Source organism: Abramis brama (assembly GCF_963993115.1).
Source record: "Abramis brama genome assembly, chromosome: 2".
NCBI classification, from domain to species: Eukaryota; Metazoa; Chordata; class Actinopteri; order Cypriniformes; family Leuciscidae; genus Abramis; species Abramis brama.
The window spans coordinates 24,878,044-24,896,545 of NC_139964.1; the positions used below are offsets into that span (position 1 = coordinate 24,878,044).

At 43.0% G+C, this 18,502-nt stretch overlaps 1 protein-coding gene across 1 annotated transcript in view; it reads left to right on the forward strand.

Moving 5' to 3' along the window:
* LOC311077902 (uncharacterized protein) overlaps positions 1–18,502 on the forward strand; it is a 43,765-nt gene that overhangs the window by 3,429 nt on the left and 21,834 nt on the right. Inside the window, exon 4 of the mRNA XM_084106550.1 lies at positions 4,336–4,392. Coding sequence (XP_083962676.1) covers positions 4,336–4,392 — 57 coding nt within the window. The remainder of the gene's footprint in view (positions 1–4,335; positions 4,393–18,502) is intronic.

An 18,502-nucleotide genomic window follows, 5' to 3' on the forward strand; every position in this document is an offset into this window, starting at 1 on the left:
ATCAGTAACATGACAAGACATACTTTTGAACCAATTCTTCTAAATCACCTGGTTCATTTTGGTGAATTTGACTGATCTTAAAGATTAAACTTGTCCTAGCTACAACTCGGTTTGCGATATCACTGACAAACGCCCGAAATCATACACTGTTAACCCTTGCTGTAAAATTCTGACAATATTATACCATTTTCCATTAAAACAGTAATATACCGTAGAAAATAAAACAAGCCTACAGGAATATACTGTGAATTAACAGCGCTCAAAGTCGACACTCAGAGGCTGTTTTCCCAATCACACCCTATACCCTCATTCACTATTCCCTACATTAGTTCACTAATATAGTCCACTTGAATGAAAAGAAGTGAGTGAATTGAGACACTGATGAACACCTGATAAGCAGAATCACTGAAGGACAGAGAAACAAGAACAGAAAAAAGAGAAACACAAAAACTACAACTGACTTCCAGCCACACTGAGTGTGAAACCAGTTTACAAACCAGTTTACGATTATTTCTTTCATACATGTACAAAAGTTCTTGTTGAGAATTAACAGAGATTTAGTTATTACTAAAATTTGTTGTCACCATGATGGAGATCAGTATTTGCTTTAGTTGGTCTCTTGTCCCTGGACTTCTTACCATTCATCTCTCTCTGGCTGCTGTAACAGTGAGTTTATAAAACACATTTGTTATGGCAAGAAAGAGTCAAGAGGAAGATGATCAGGTGTTTTTATTTTTTTGTGATGATGTCACAATTATCCTGGACATGCCTGATTTTCAGATTTTTCCAGTATATAGTCATTGAAATTATAGTTATCTCATATTTAGCATATATCTGTGAATCTACAAAATGAAATCAATATTTCTGTAATCAGGTCTTCTGAAGAATATTGTAATCATATAATGCATTCAATTTTATTTTACTCCTGCTTGACTCAGACACACACAGATATCAACAATCAGCATATGAATCTCAATAATGGTGAAAAGTTTCATGTCGCAATGCATGCTGGGTTCCAGGATAATATAAAACTCCCAGCATGCACTGCTGCATGAATAATAATAATAATAATACAAAATAAATATTGCCACCATTGTTGAGATTCATGTGCTAAATTGTGATATCTCGGTGTTTCTAAAACACAGTGTAGCTCTGTTTCTCTGGTTATGCATTATGTGTTAAAAAAAAAGAGTCATTGTATCTTATTGCTGCGTTTTCACAGTGGTGGTAATGTAACACTTTTGATTGAGGATTAAACTCTGAATAAGTGAGAATGAATTCCTTAGTGAATGAACAGACAATATGATGATTTTGTCATCATAATCATTATAACTGCAGTCATTCATAAACTGTGTGTGCACAAGTGTGACTTGCAAACACACAGCTCAAGCAGCAAAAGAAAAACTAATGTTTTAGCATCAGCATCCCAACTAAAGCAAGCACTGATCTCTATAACGGTAACTTCAAACCAAACATTTTCAATTACACATCTCAATAACAACTTCTGTATGACAGAAATAAAGTCATACTGGTTAATAATAAGTGTAATAATGTGTAATGGCTGGAAGTCAGTCGTAGTTATTGTGTTTCTCTATTTTCTGTTCTTGTGTTTCTCTTTTCTTCAGTGATTCTGCTTACAATCACTTACATATTCCCTTAATTATCTCACTGCATCGTTACTTTTTACTCGTAGTGTGGATTTCCCTGAGGGGTTGAAAGGGTTAACTGTGTAAGATAAAAAAGACACACCCACAAAATGTATTTTAACAGTAATAAACTGTAAGTTATAAAACAGGTTTATACTGGCAACACTGTTGCCAGTAGTTTACTGTAAAATTATTTTTTTGGGTCACCATTGTGCAGAAGAGTAGAGCCTGTGCTTCAGTCCAGGAGAAGATCTACAAACATTGATGATTTGCTGCATGTTGCTTTATTTAACAGGCGGTGACTGTGTAGTCTCTGGTCCAGTGGAAATCTCTTTATGTTCAATAGTTTTTTAGTGTCTCAAATGAAAGAAGTTCGCAGTAATACTTTGCTCACATTATTAATGCATTATAAATTTTAGTTAATACATTTAAATGACAGTTGGTCAATTTAAGGCAGTCGGTTTCTGCAAGTGTAATTAGTTAACTATAATTTAGTGCATTTTTACAGAAACAAACTAGATTACAGTAAAGAACTGTACAATTAACAGTATTTTACTGGCAACAGTGTTGCCAGTATTTTACAGTAAAAAAAAAAACGGTAAGGTCTAACAGTGTAGGCAAATCACACAGTGTGAATTATCAAAGATGTGATCTGAGAGAATCGCCAATACCCGTGAGATATTTGTCATGCTAAACATCTGGACCTGTCGGCGACTCAAGTCCTGCTGTATGAATGTGTGCTGACTGAAAACTACATCGGCGATGACCGACAGCCAATGAGAGAGTGAGATACAGGACAGCGGGAAGTTCGGGGAGGAGTTACTGACCAGAATATTTAAATGGATATATTTACAATTATATCAAACAGAAACATACCACAAACATTTGCTTGACCAGCAGCAACAGAAGCACATAACACTGCTCGTGTTAATTTAATACTGGGGAGTTTACTGTGATGTGTCTCGATCTGTTTGGGAGCTGGAGTAAAGTTGTTAATGTAACACATAAATGATGTTTTTTGGTTTAAGCTACAGTAACAGACCCGATATTTGGTTTGGACTCAAGTCACTGAAGCACTAATTCATTTTTGTATTTTAGGATCCGTTTGGGAGAAATTACTTTTCTTTCTCTTGAAACCTCTAGAATTGGTCACTCCTGCTTTAATTTATATTGATACAACTAGAATATGATTGATTTATCTGTGTAGAGAAGAAACTCTAAACAACAAACACTTCTTACATTTCAGTCTTCTTTTTACATAAAGATGGTGTTTGACTTCAGAAGATTTGGAATATGACACACAAAGCATACATATAGACAGGGCCGTCGCTAGTGGGGTGAAATGTGGTGACAATTATAGGGGCCCCCACTGCCCAGGGGGCCCCACAAAATCCAGCAGTTATACTATATAGGCCCCTGTTGTATGAAAAATTCTAATATTTATATTAGTTGTATGCCTGAGATTTAAATGAAAACCACAAAAACATGCAATTTGGTTAAATATTTTTTCCAAATATCTCTTACCTCCCTATAAATGGTTTAGTCTGATCTAAAGTATTAAGTCCCACCCAAGCTCGTGAACAGAACCAATCAGAGTTGAGGCGGCAGGTCCTGAAGTTAACGATGAACTTGGTGGAAGAGCAGGAGATTGACTGACAAAATGTCGGGGAAAAGAAAACATAAATCAGGGTACCAGAAACTCTATGAAAAGAAGGAGATGGAGGCCAGGAGAGTTGTTGTATCACAGTCGATCAAGACGTTCTTAAAGACAGGTTGTATTGTTATTTCGCTGGGAATAAGAAAACTGCCGTCTACAGCCTGCCGGGTCCTGGCACTTTTCATTATCGGTGCGCACCACAATCGACCAAATGATTACGTGGTCAAAATTCCTATCTTTTTACACTATTGTAAATAGTAAAAAAATTGACACGAGTCACGACGCATTGCATTATGCACCTGATCGCCGGCTGATGATGTATTTATTAAATCAAGAAAACACGAATACAACACACTGCACTTGAATGAATCAATTTTAGCTTTATTTAATAATATTATCTTTATTAAAAAATAAGACAATAAATTACTTTATTTTTTAAATTTGACTGCATTCTTGTCAATTTATAAATGTTTACTTTTTGATTTATGATGTATAACAGACTGATGGGGGAAAAAACATTATTTTGCTGCTACTTTTTAAAAATTGGTTTTATTATTATTTAACAATTTATTTTTATTAGTTGTAATTTTTATATACATTTAGCTTTTAAAATAAAGGTTTTACAACAACATCACCATCTTCTGTTATATGTGGGCCTCCATACTCATCTATTTACAGTATATGTTATCGGTGGAGGGTGGAGGGGGCCCACATCAATATTTTTTCAGGGGGCCCCGAATCCTCTAGCTACGGCCCTGCATATAGATACTGTAGTGCTGCAATGGTGCTTTTTTTTAGTTTGAACAGAAAAGGCATAAGAGTTTCATTATGTGGAAAATATGTGTGAGAATAATAAGAATTTCTAGGATAGATAGGAAATTATTCTGTGAAAGAAAGTCATGACAGAATTTTCATTTTTGGGTGAACTGTCACTTTAAGTACATGCTTGAATTTATATATGTTTATTTGACTGCTATTTCATTGTGTCCTCTGTAACATGTTGATTCATTTGTATTTATAATTATTTTTTAGATGTCTTAAGACTGTACTTGGTCTTTTCAACTGTCTCACCGGTGACGACTGCAATAGGTAATGTACACTGAAAAAATGGTTTTCATTTTAACTTAGAAATTGTACTTCATGTGGAAACATCTACAATAACTGGTTTTATTGAAATTAAATAAATTAAGACTACTGATTGTGAATTCAAACAACCTGAAAAAAAAAAAAAACGGTTTTACTGAAGCATAACCGTCAGTATAACCTGATTTCTCCAAGATAGTTAAAATACCTTATCTAGTTTGATCCCAGCTAACAGACTTTTGTTATGAGAACGTTCTCCAAATATTCAGTGTTGGTTCTGGGAATGTGAAAAATGTCCGGTTTTCTTTACATTAGAGGAACGCGTTTTAAAAGACATAATGTTCCTCAAACGTTCTTTCAACTTAATTTTGATTTAAAATCCAACATTATAGGAACGTTGATTTCTAACATTCCAAGAACATAAAAATGTCCAGTTTCCTTAATGTTATTAGAATGTTATTTAAAGGTTAGTGTGACGTTCCTGAAAAAGTCTTTCAATCATCTTTCAAAAGAGTAATAAGAACACAAACTACAACTTTATTCAGACACAGCTTTAAATGAACTGAAGATAAAAAGCGAAACGGCGGAATGAAGTTTAGCATTTGAATGGAATAATTTGTGTTTGCCTTTGGAGTTTAATCGTTATAGATTGATATTCAATCTAAATCAAAGTACAACAGGAAGATAGTTGGAGTCTTTGGATGTATCATAAGAAAGAGTTGTGTCAATCGAAACGTCTCGGTTACGATGCCCTAGTTCAAAGTATATTTGATAGTTCCCTTTCGTTGTCACTCCGAGTTACGTCGGATGACGACGAATGGGGTTTCGCTTAGAAAGCCTATCATCTTCGAGTATATAAAACGAGCCAATGGCAATGAAATGCCATGGGTCTGCGGAATTTGCATAGCGTATCTCCGCCCCACGCAGGGGGTATATAAGGAAGTGCGCGAGCAACATGCAGATATGTCTTCGCTGAGGAGCCGAGACTGAACTCAGGCGTTCCAGCGGTACAGCGGAAGTGGCAGGGAGACGTAACGTCTCCGTTCCCTACTCAGGGAACGAGGGTTACATACGTAACCGAGACGTTCCCTTTCGTTGTCACTCCGAGTTACGTCGGATGACGACGAATGGGGTTCCCAGTGTAATCACGCCACCTCTCGACTGTCTTCCAGTGCCCTGCGTAAGTCTGAGCTCCCTGTAGTGAGACTGGCACGGACGAAGGACTCCTACTTAACACAGGAATACCAAGGTACACTGGGAAGCATATCTCAGTGGAAATATGCAATCATGCCCAACCCGAAGGGGGGGACTTAGAATACACATATGACCCCGAAGGGCTGCATACGGAGTAACACTGGGGTGTCCAGCCGCAGGTGGAATATTTCAACCCCAGGGGTGGCAAGGTGGCTTGCCGAGGGAAAGACACATGCTCAGAGAGGCTTACAGTGGAAATACACATGTGGGGGTCGCCCAGAGGGGGAACCATGCACATGGAGGCACCTAGCCAAGCGGGAAAAGCTGCCAGTGGCATAACTCTGGCGTTGACGTCGTCAGTGCTGGAGGAGACTCAGGGCTTATTAGGCTCACCTGAGGAGAATATCGCACGTATCCCGTCCGTGGAGAGGAATGGCGAGCAAGCGAAGACACCTGAGCAGAATCTAGTACCGGCTAGTTGAAGCGAGTACATGAGAAGAAACTGGCTCTACTCAGAGATTGTAGAATCTCGCGAATGTGTTAGGTGTCGCCCAGCCTGCAGCTCTGCAGATGTCTGTTAGCGAGGCGCCATGCGCTAGAGCCCAAGAGGATGCCACACTCCGAGTGGAGTGGGCCGTCACACCAAGGGGGCATGGTCGACCTTGCTGCTGGTAAGCCAAAGCAATGGCGTCCACTATCCAGTGAGACAACCTTTGCTTGGAGAGAGCCTTTCCCTTCAGCTTCCCACCATAACAGACAAAGAGCTGGTCTGAGGTCCTGAAACACTGCGTTCTGTCAACGTAAGCACGAAGGGCACGTACTGGACAGAGCAGTGCCAAGGCTGGGTCTGCCTCCTCCAAGGGCAGCGCTTGCAGGTTCACCACCTGGTCTCGAAAGGGTGTGGTGGGAACCTTGGGCACATATCCAGGCCGGGGTCTCAGGATCACGTGAGAGTTAGCCGGTCCGAATTCCAGGCACGCTTCGTCAACCGAAAATGCCTGCAGGTCCCCTACCCTCTTGATGGAGGCCAATGCAACCAGGAGTCTTCATTGACAGGAACTTAAGCTCCACTGATTGCAGAGACTCAAAGGGAGCACTCTGTAGGGCAGTTAAAACCACTGAGAGGTCCCAAGAGGGTACGAGGGGAGGACGAGGAGGATTCAATCTCCTGGCTCCCCTCAGGAACCTGACGATCAGGTCGTGCTTCCCTACGGACTTACCATCAACTGCGTCGTGATGTGCGGCAATGGCGGCAACATACACTTTCAGGGTGGAGGGAGACAGCCTTCGCTCCAACCCTTCTTGCAGGAAGGAAAGCACGACACTGATGGGGCATTTCGTGGGTTCAAGATTTTTAGAAGAACACCAGTTGACGAAGAGGTTCCACTTCAACGCATAGACATGTCTCGTGGACGATGCTCTAGTGGAAGTGATGGTAGCCACCACCGCTGGTGGTAGGGTACTCAAACCTACCTCGTCCCGTCCAGGAGCCACACGTGGAGGTTCCATAGATCGGGACGAGGGTGCCATAAGGTGCCCCGTCCCTGAGAAAGCAGGTCCTTCCTCAGGGGAATAGGCCAGGGAGGTGCTGTCACGAGGAGTACTAGTTCTGGGAACCAGGTGCGGTTGTGCCAATACGGGGCAACCAAAATTACCTGCTCCTCGTCCTCCCTGATCTTGCGAAAGGTCTGCGCAAGAAGGCTCACTGCGCAAACGCATACTTGCGGAGGCCCCGCGGCCAGCTGTGCGCCAGTGCATCCGTGCCGAGTGTGCCCTCGGACAGGGAATAGAACAGGTCGCAGTGGGACGAGTCGTGGGAGGCAAACAGATCTACCTGAGCGTCCCCGAACTGATCCCAAATCAGCTGGACCGACTGGGGATGGAGTCGCCATTCTCCAGCGAGAGGCCGAACTCGAGACAGCTCGTCGGCCGCCTGGTTCAGGTGTCCCGGGATATAAATGGCTCGAAGCGACCTCAGATGCTTCTGACTCCATATGAGGAGGTGGCGGGCGAGTTGTGACATACGGCGGGAGCGTAGACCACCCTGACGGTTGATGTACGCTACTGTGGCGGTATTGTCTGATTGGACTAGTACGTGTTGACCCTTGAGCAACGCCCGAAAGCGGTGCAGGGCAAGGCGTATGGCCAGCAACTCGAGGCAATTGACATGCCAAAGGCGCTGGGGTCCTGTCCAGGAGCCCGCGGCAGCATGTCCATTGCACATGGCACCCCAACCCGTGGCGGAGGCATCTGTTGATACAACAACATGCCTGGAAGCTCGTTCTAAGGGAACTCCGGCCCGTAGAAAATTGAGGTTCGACCACGGGGGGAAGGTCTGACGGCAGGCCGGAGTCACTGGAACTCGGAGCGTGCCGTGCTGCCATGCCCACCTCGGGACTCGATCGCGAAGCCAAAGCTGAAGCGGTCTCATATGAAGCAAACCGAGCGGCGTTACTGCGGCTGCGGATGCCATATGCCCCAGGAGCCTCTGAAAGAGTTTCAGTGGGACCGCACTCTTGCCCTCGAACTGACGAAGACAAGTCAGCAGTGACTGCGCGCGCTCGCTCGTAAGCTGCGCACACATGGCGACCGAGTCGATTTCCATACCGAGAAAAGAGATCCTCTGCACTGGGCAGAGTTTGCTCTTCTCCCAGTTGACCCGAAGGCCCAGACGAGCTAGGTGCCGGAGCACAAGGTCCCTGTGTTCGCAAACCTGGTCTCGAGAGTGAGCTAGAATCAGCCAGTCGTCGAGATAGTTCAGGATGCAAACCCCGTGTTCTCAAGGGCTGCCTCGACGACCTTCGTGAAGACGCGAGGAGACAGGGCTAGCCCGAAAGGGAGAACCGCGTACTGGTATGCCTGCCCCTCGAAAGCAAACCGAAGAAACGGTCTGTGTCGAGGAAGAATGGAGACATGGAAGTAGGCGTCCTTCAGGTCGATCGCTGCAAACCAATCCTGTGGCCGTACGCATTCGAAAAGGCGTTTGGCCGTGAGCATCTTGAACGGCAGCCTGTGAAGGGAGCGGTTCAAGACGCGCAGGTCCAGGATAGGTCGTAACCCACCGGATTTATTCGGTACAATGAAGTAAGGGCTGTAGAAGCCGGACCTCATTTCGGCTGGAGGGACAGTCTCGATCGCACCCTTCGCCAGTAGAGTGGCGACCTCCGCTCTCATGACAGGGGCATTGCCACCGACCATTGTGAAGCGGACTCCCCTGAAGCGGGGAGGAGACCGCGCGAACTGAATCGCGTAGCCGAGCCTGATGGTCCTCGCGACCCAGCGGGACAGACCGGGAAGCTCTAACCAGGCTCCCAGAAACTGAACCAGCGGGGTCATACGGACCACAGATGTACCGTCGGTGGTGCAGCGAGGCGGAACGACCGGCCCAGGCGTGGGTGGCATAGCGGCCCGGTGCGGGGGCACGGTCATTAGCCGCATCCTGCCAGAGGAGGCCAGGGGAGGACCAGCGTCCCATGGGGGCGTGCTCTGGCAGGGGTCTGGCGACAGAGGGGGATGAGAGTGGCGGGGCTCGTGAGCGGCGCGCACTGTCATCCGAGAACTCTGTGTGCTCAGAGATGGGGGTGTGAGTTCTTTCTTTAACCATTTTAGGGTGCTGCCCGTCGTGGGACGAGCAGCGAGAATGGGATAACCAAGGATTCTCCCTCGGCCCTCCACCGGGGGAAGGAGCGGCCCTGCTACCGTCTCCTGAAAAGAACTCAGTGCCATCTCTGAGCAGCCCGTCTCAGGAGCGCCGCTTGGCCTGGCGTTTAGCGGGGCCAGGGCGGGAGAGGGCTGTGGCGCCTTCCTGCGGCTTCCTCCACGACGCGACCCGGAAGCAGCGGACTGCTGGGGCCGATCGGGAGGGGCGGGAGCCGCAGGAGGGCGCCCTCGGCGGCGAGCAGGCTGAGGCACCTGTGCCGACGACTGCGCTGCCGGAGCAGCGGGCCGCCGGGGCAGGACATGTTTTAAAGCCTCAGTCTGCTTCTGGGCAGTCGAGAACTGCTGGGCAAAGTCCTCGACTGCACCGCCGAAGAGGCCAGCCTGGGATATGGGGGTGTCGAGGAACCGGGTCCGCTCGGCCTCCCGCATATCAGCCAGGTTAAGCCACAGGTGTCGCTCCTGGACCACACATGTGGACATCACCTGACCCAGCGAGCGTGCTGTCACCTTCGTCGCCCGGAGAGCGAGGTCGGTGGCGGCACGCAACTCATCGAAGAGTGCTGGGTCAGTCCTTCCCTCGTGCATGTCACGTAACAACTGGGCCTGGTAGACCTGCAGTGTCGCCATGGCATGCAGTGAGGAGGCTGCCTGCCCCGCAGCTCTGTAGGCCTTCGCCACAAGGGTGGAGGAGAACCTACAGGCCCTGGAGGGGTGCTTTGGGTCACCACGGGAAGAAGCACTCTGAGGACACAGTTGCATCGCAACAGAGCGTTCAACCTGGGGAACCCCAGTGTACCCTTTAGCAGCCCCCTGATCGAGAGGAGGAAAGGCGGAGGAGGTTGCCGAGCGATCACGGGAAGACAATGGTGCCTTCCAGGACCTTGTGACCTCCTCATGCACATCCGGGAAGAAAGGTATTGGGGTTGGGCGGCGACGAGGGTCAGCGGCCGCTCCCAAAAACCAATCATCCAGCCGCGAGCGCACTGGACCAGGTGGCGGGGACCACTCAAGGCCAATGGCCGCGGCTGCCCGGAAAAGCATGGCCGTCAGCTCGGGATCAGACTCGGGCAATGCTGGGACACCCGAGGGTGGCAGCACAGCCGAATCGTCACTTCCCAAGGACTCCTGCCCACCTTGTGATGCAGCGATCGACATACGGTCCTCCTCTGGAGCGCCAAATGGGACATGCGGCAAGTCAGAGGACTGTACTGCAGGCTCATTTGAAACACTCGCGGGTTGCACGGCGCTAGAGGACGGTGTGGAGCGTGGAATAGTCGGCGCTTTGTTCCACACCGTAACCCTCAGGTCACCCTGGCCGCCAGCCGAAGTACCAGCTCTCGTGGAGCTCGTAGATCGGGGTGCGGGTGAGGGGACTCTACCACGAAGGTCATTGAGTCTCGACCGCAACCGTGCGATGGGCATGTTCCCGCAATGGGAACATGACTCATCCACAAACGCTGCCCTAGCGTGTTCAACACCCAGACACACAAGACAGCGATTGTGCCCATCAGAGTCAGACACATACAGACCGCAACCAGAAATACACGGGCGAGGCATCTTTAAAAAGACGTTCCGCGTGCAATGCTCTTTTGTGAAAGGAGATTTCTCCACAAATGTTGAAGCGACCAGGGAGATGAACACACAAACTCTGGCAAATCACTGCACAGATAAGCAGGGAATGTGCACTCGCTGGAACTCGCTGTCATACCAACACTTGGAGAGAGGCTCGTCTCGAAGAGAATGAAGAGATGAACTCAGAATTGGCTGTGGAGTGAAGAATCAACTTGGCTCCGAAGCGAAAACATATCTGCATGTTGCTCGCGCTTCCTTATATACCCCCTGCGTGGGGCAGAGATACGCTATGCAAATTCCGCAGACCCATGGCATTTCATTGCCATTGGCTCGTTTTATATACTCGAAGATGATAGGCTTTCTAAGCGAAACCCCATTCGTCGTCATCCGACGTAACTCGGAGTGACAACGAAAGGGAACTATCAAATATACTTTGAACTAGGGCATCACATTGTTAGGCGCATCTCGTCAGTAAAGCCGGTTCCTTGATTAGTAGTAAATCACCATCACCTGCTTTCAGATGGAGCGGCATTTACTACAAAGAGCCGTAGTCAACTGACAAGCTCAGCCATATCGCATTAATATCGCAGACGTATCGCCAGCGATAATTAATGCGATATGGCTCAGCTTGTGTTACTCCAGTGTTAAATTAACACTCCTGGGAGTGTATATGAGTCCACGTGTTGAAGTTAATGAGATAATTAAGTGATTAATTTAGTGATGATTGAACATTATTGAAGACACCTGATGTTAACAAGCAGAATCACTGAAGGAGAAAATCTCAAACTGTAAGCCACCGTTATGGCGATCATTGTTTGCTTTAGTTGGACTCTTGACCCTTATATTATTAACTTTTGTTTGGCTGTTGTATCTGAGTTATAACTGCCAGATGAATGAAGAAAAAAAGTGATCTGATGGTGTTGGTTATATTATGACAATCATCATTTGAACTTTATGTTTTTGATTTATGTTGTTGGTTACAGCATAACTGTGATTCTGCATAAATATCCAGAATTTTAGATATAATATAAAGGATTTCTTAAAAATTGTTTTAAAAACAAAAAACTTTCTTTAAGGCACACACAGACGTCAAGATTCAGTCAATGCATCTCAACAATGGTGACGAGCAGAATATTCAATTAGGAAAAGTAAATTACATAGACAATTCAGATCATAATTTATTCATACCGCAATGCATGATGGGAGCCATTAATGAGTTGTGATTGGTGGCAGCCACTGCAACATGCTTTATTATTGTCACCATTGTTGAGATTCTCAGGCTGATTATTGATGTCTGTGTTTCTAAATAAAATCATTTTAAGTTTAAGTTTAAAGCTTTATTGATCCCCATGGGGCAATTAATTTAAGCTTACATGGTGCCTCACATAAAACACTTAACATCTACATATACACATTTAACACATAGAACATAAAAAAATAAAAAATAAAAATAAAATAAAATAAAATAAAATCACCTGCGTGTGTTACATAACCGTATTGCTTCAGGCACAAAAGTAAATTTATAACGATTTGTAGAGCATTTAATTGCTCTTAAACGTCGCCCCAGGGGCATCCACTCAAAGTCCAAGAACAGCGGGTGAGTACTATCTCCTAATATTTTGTGTGCCATCCTCAGCACCTGCTGTTCATAATAGGAAGTAAGGCTTCTTAAGGGAACACCCATGATTTTAGAGCACGTGCTAACAATACCCTGCAAACGATTTTTATTTTTTATAGACAATGATGAAAACCAACAAATAAAAGAAAAAGAAAGAATACTTTCAACAAATGAATTATAAAATGACTTAAGAACAACTCTCTGTACATTAAAGGAATTTAGCTTTCTCAGCACAAACAATCTTTGATGTGACTTTTTAATAATTACCTCAGAATTCTGATCAAACTTTAACTTGTTGTCAAAGACCGTGCCCAGGTACTTATATTGTTCTACTTCCTCCACATATGTACCATTAATAACTATCGGTTGAAGTGCTAATGTCCTCCTGCTAAAATTAATAATCATCTCTTTAGTTTTTGAGACATTCAGATCTAGCTTCATATTACTGCACCAAGAGATGAAATTACTCAAAACAGAACCATACTCCTGATCTGAATGTGAAAGCAAGGAGAGCAACACAGTATCATCTGCATATTTTACCAAGTAACTGTTATCTTGCAAACTCTGACAGTCATTTGTATATAGTATAAACAAAATAGGCGAGAGCACACACCCTTGTGGGGTACCTGTGGAGATATTTACAATATCTGATAACACCTCATTAATCCTAACCCTCTGTTGTCTGTCTGATAAAAAGTTCATGATCCATAAAACTAATCCATGATCAAAGTTAAACTGACTGATAAGTTTTTGCCCCAACGTAACAGGTTGCAAAAGATTAAATGCAGATGAAAAATCTACAAACAAAAGCCGTGCAAAAGCTCCGCTGTTTTCCAAATGACGACTAAGAGTATTTATCAAAAACAGTTTTGCATCATCTACGCCTCTTCCAGCGCGATATGCAAACTGCAGCGGATCTAAAAATGGCCCAGCTACTGTCATTATGTACCTCTTCATCTCTTTTTCAAAAATCTTCATAACTAAGGAAGTCAAGGCGATTGGACGGTAGTCGTTCAAAGAATTTGGATTAGTTTTTTTAGGTATTGGTACGATGATTGAACTTTTCCACAAATCAGGTACCAACCCTTGATCTAAAGAGGACTGAAAAAGTAACTGGAGAACTTCACTGAGCTGGTCAGCGCAGTATCTCAGTGTTCTACTACATATACCGTCTGGACCTGGGGCCTTGTTAAGTGGTGTGGCCTTCAGCTGTCTTGATATATTAGATACATTAATTTTAAAATTATTAGAAATACTCAAGGTCTTTTTAAAAATAGTTATCTCATCAGTGACCGAGGATGTATCCAAACGAGAGAAAAAGTCATTAAACTCTTTAGATAGAATTAAATCATTGTCAGTATTTCCAATTGGTATATGTTGCTTTGGTACTAATGTACTCACTGCAGCCATACTCTTAATTCCTTTCCAGGCAGCTTTAAGATTACCCTGCCTGAACACATCCTCAATCTTATTTTTATAATTATTTTTAGCCATTTTAATTGCTCTTTTAACTTCCCTATTTATCTGTTTTTTCTCCTCATTGGTCCCCCCAAGAAATATTCTCTTCTTCTCGTTCAATATACATTTTAACTCCTTCGTGATCCAAGGTTTATTATTAGGATACAAAGTGATCTTTTTCGTAGGTATAACAGAATCAACACAGAAAGTGATATATTTAGAGATGGTAGCCACCTGATCGTTCAAATCAGAAGATGTATTCAAAAACATATTCCAATCGGTGCAATCTAAACAACCCTTCAAAACTTCAACATTAGAAGGTGTCCATTCTTTCACATATCGTATTTCTTTCTTCACTTGCTTCACAATGGGAATGTATACAGAAGTCAGTAAAATCATATTGTGATCGGCTGAACCAAGAGGAGGTAAAGACGGAGACCGATACGCTCCCGGGATGGGGCCATAACATCTGTCCAAGACTTTATCACCGCGAGTAGCGCAGGTAACATATTGATGGTAGCCTTTTAGATTTTTGTCCATAATACAATTGTTAAAATCCCCTAAAACAAATTTGGGTGCATCTGGGGATAAATTATCAAGTTTATCTAGGGTGTTTTTAACAGTCTCAAAAGCCACATCGAAGTTGGCGCGTGGGTGAGTATATACCACAATAAAAAACAGCTGAGGGAACTCACGAGGGAGATAAAAAGGACGTACAGATATTGCAATGAGTTCGATATCTGAATTGCAAATCTTAAAACGCACCATTGCTGTTTTACACCAGCTTTCCTTAATATAAACACACACACCTCCTCCTCGACTTTTTCCTGTTGTATGTTTGTCTCTGTCAAGTCGAATAGGTGTTCCAAAACCTTCGATCTGTAAAGTACTATTGTCAACCGAATCATCCAGCCAGGTTTCGGTGAATACCATCATGTGACTGTTTCTGTATTCATGCATAAAACTCACATTGGCTTGTAGTTCATCAAGTTTGTGGCGAAGCGAGCGTACATTGCTTAGGAGTATTCCAGGCAGCGGGATGAATCTTTGAGCTCTCTTTAATCTGCGTCGAACTCCACCTCGCTTCCCACGTGTCCTCCTAGTTTTCCTTTTCAATTCCTGAGTGTTTGCAGAGGACTGGAGAATTTCTTCGGGAACTTCCCAGGCAGGGTCGACAAAGCCGGCATTAGAACGCAGACCTAACAGGAACTCCCTGGTCATCACTGGCACGCTCTCCACCAAAACTCCGCCATTCACCAAGACGGTCGCATTTCCCCAGTTAATCAGCAGTAGCATAAGGAACACCAGCTTCCACAGACTTATCATTTTCTTACAAAGTAATAAAAACGAGTTAAGAACGATAAAAAAATATATTTAAAACAGGACAGAAGCCAAGACAGAAACCAACGTACACAATTGAGGCACACACGCAGCTCAGCCAGTCGCCGCATGAACAGCGCCCGGAAGTGAACAATGAACAATGAAAGTGTTTTGAAAGTGTTTTGATCAGAACAATGTTTATTAAATATTTTGGATTATAAGAAAAATACTGATAAGCATATGCTGTAGAATCACAAAGCTGCTGCTAACAACATAAACCAAACTATCTCAATAAGTTTTATTTTTCAGATCACAGCATGATTATGTCAAAACATAAACAACACTATCAGATCACACTCTTCTTTGTTCATTTGACTGTTATAAATCAATAACAGCAGACAAACAAAATTTAAAGTGAATGTATAAGGGTCAAGAGCCCAACTAAAGCAAACATTGATCGCCATTAACGGTGGCTTACAATTTGTGATTTTCTCCTTCAGTGATTCTGCTTGTTAACATCAGGTGTCTTCAATAATGCTCAATCATCACTAAATTAATCACTTAATTATCTCATTAACTTTAACACTCATATTTTAACACTTTACACTCTTGAGTGTGGACTCATATACACTCCCAGGAGTGTTAATTTAACACTGGAGTTTTTGCTGTGTAGTAAATGCTGCTCCATCTGAAAGCAGGTGATGGCGATTTACTACTAATCAAGGAACCGGCTTTACTGACGAGATGCGCCTAACAATGTCATGCGATATATCGCCCAGCCCTAGTTTGAACAGACTGACTAACTGAATTTCACTGACACCCTGACCTGGTTTGGGGATTCTATTTCTACACAGCAAAATCCCCAGTGTTAAATTAACACTCCTCAGTGTACATATGTGTCCACACTACAGGGTGTTAAAATTAACACTGAAGCAGTGTTGAAGTTAATGAGATAATTAAGTTAACACTGAAGCAGTGTTGAAGTTAATGAGATAATTAAGTGATTAATTAAGTGATGATTGAGCATTATTGAAGATACCTGATGTTAATAAGCAGAATCATTGACGGAAAGAGAAAAAACAATAACAGAAAAAAGAGAAACACAAGAACTACAACTGACTTTGAGTCATTACACATTGTTGCACTTATTATTACCAATTTGACTTTATTTCTGTCATACGTCGTTGTGCATACAAAAGGTCAACATACATCGTTGTCAACATAAAGTGTTGACTGTGTGGTGCTGTGCTGCGTCTCGCCATGTTTTTAAAAACCGGGATATGAGCATATCCAGGTTTTTGCCGGTGTTTACATGGCCGTGCGCGACCGGGTTATTGCTAATATTCCGGTTTTGAACGGGTTATTGTCTGCATGTAAACGTAGTCACTGAAGCAGTGTTGAAGTTAATGAGATAATTAAGTGATTAATTAAGTGATGATTGAGCATTATTGAAGATACCTGATGTTAATAAGCAGAATCATTGACGGAAAGAGAAAAAAAACAATAACAGAAAAAAGAGAAACACAAGAACTACAACTGACTTCGAGTCATTACACATTGTTGCACTTATTATTACCAGTTTGACTTTATTTCTGTCATACATCGACAAAAGTTCTTGAGATTCAACAGAAGTTTAGACGGTAATGTTTTATGGAATTTTTCTTTTCAAGTTACCATTATGGTGGTCAGTGTTTGCTTTAGTTGGGCTCTTGACTCTTTTCATTTTTTAATATTAGTTTTTCTCTGACTGTTCCAACATTGTGTTTATAAAGCACATTTGTTACTGCAAGAGAAAACATGACCTGCTCACAATATGTTTTGATGACAGTGACATTATCAGCATGAATCTTTGACTATATGCTTGATGTCTTGTTTTAGTATTGGTGATTGTAGCTCTGAGATTCTACAGTTTGAGATCCAACAGCAATATCAAAATTTTGAAAATACTTTGTGCACAGAAGTTATTGTGTTTGAACACACAGACATCAATAATCAGCATATGAATCTCAACAATGGTGACAATAAACAAACTAGTGACAAACAGATCAACTCTGAACATCACAAAACAAGCTACGAAAGTCAGAACAAAACAATAGTAAAATAAAAGCAATCAATGAAAATTACAGGACAATTCAGCTGCATAATTTATTCATGCTGCAATGCATAATGTGAACCATTGATGCGTTCTGATTGGTGGCTCCCATCATGCACTGCAACATTAAGCATTTGTCTGATTGTCACCATTGTTGAGATTCATATGTAGATTCTTGATGTCTGTGTGTGATTTTAAAACTTTCAGATTCCTAAAACATTCCTGGAAGAAGTTACTGTGGTGAAAAATGAATAAAGCATTTGGATAATCGTTTATAATGATGAGTGACATCATTGAATCAGGTCACTAGTAATTTCATCATCAAAACATAACCAGGGCTGTGTTTCCCAAATGCATCTTAAGCCTTACTTGATCACAGACCAACTGCAACAAATGGTTTGTACGATTAAATTAGGCTTGGAACGTTTTCGGGAAACGCAGCCCAAATCATAGTTTATCTTGCCACAACAAATGTGCTTTATAAACACAGAGTTGTAACAACCAGAGAAAAACTAATGTTAAAAAGTAAAGTGTCAAGAGCCCAACTAAAGTAAACACTGGTCACTATAATGGTGACATGAAACGAAACATTCCATAAAACATTACCATCTAAACTTCTGTTAAATCTAAATAAGACCGTGTGTAGATGTATGACAGAAATAAAGTCAAACTGGTAAAATAATAAGTGCAATAATGGTTCAAAGTCAGTAGTTCTTGTGTTTCTCTTTTTTCTGTTCTTGTTTCTGCTTGTTATCATCAGGTGTCACCACTAATGGCCAATCATCACTTAATTAATCACTTAATTATCTCATTAACTTCAACACTGCTTCAGTGTTAACTTAATTATCTCATTAACTTCAACACTGCTTCAGTGTTAATTTTAACACTCTGTAGTGTGGACACATATGTACACTGAGGAGTGTTAATTTAACACTGGGGATTTTGCTGTGTATACAAATGTTAAAGGCAAAAAGGCTAAAGAAAATAAAATTAACATTTGGAGCGTCACACACACACACACACACACACACACAATGGCGCGTTAGTGAATGGTGACATGATAAGGAGAAAAGATCATCACATGATCAAAAACATCCCGGGCGCCGGATAGCCTGAATCCATTTCCGCCGAACTTCATCATCAACAGGGAACTGAGGGAAGGAATGAAACCGACAGATGTGGCTGCTTTTGGGAATAACAAA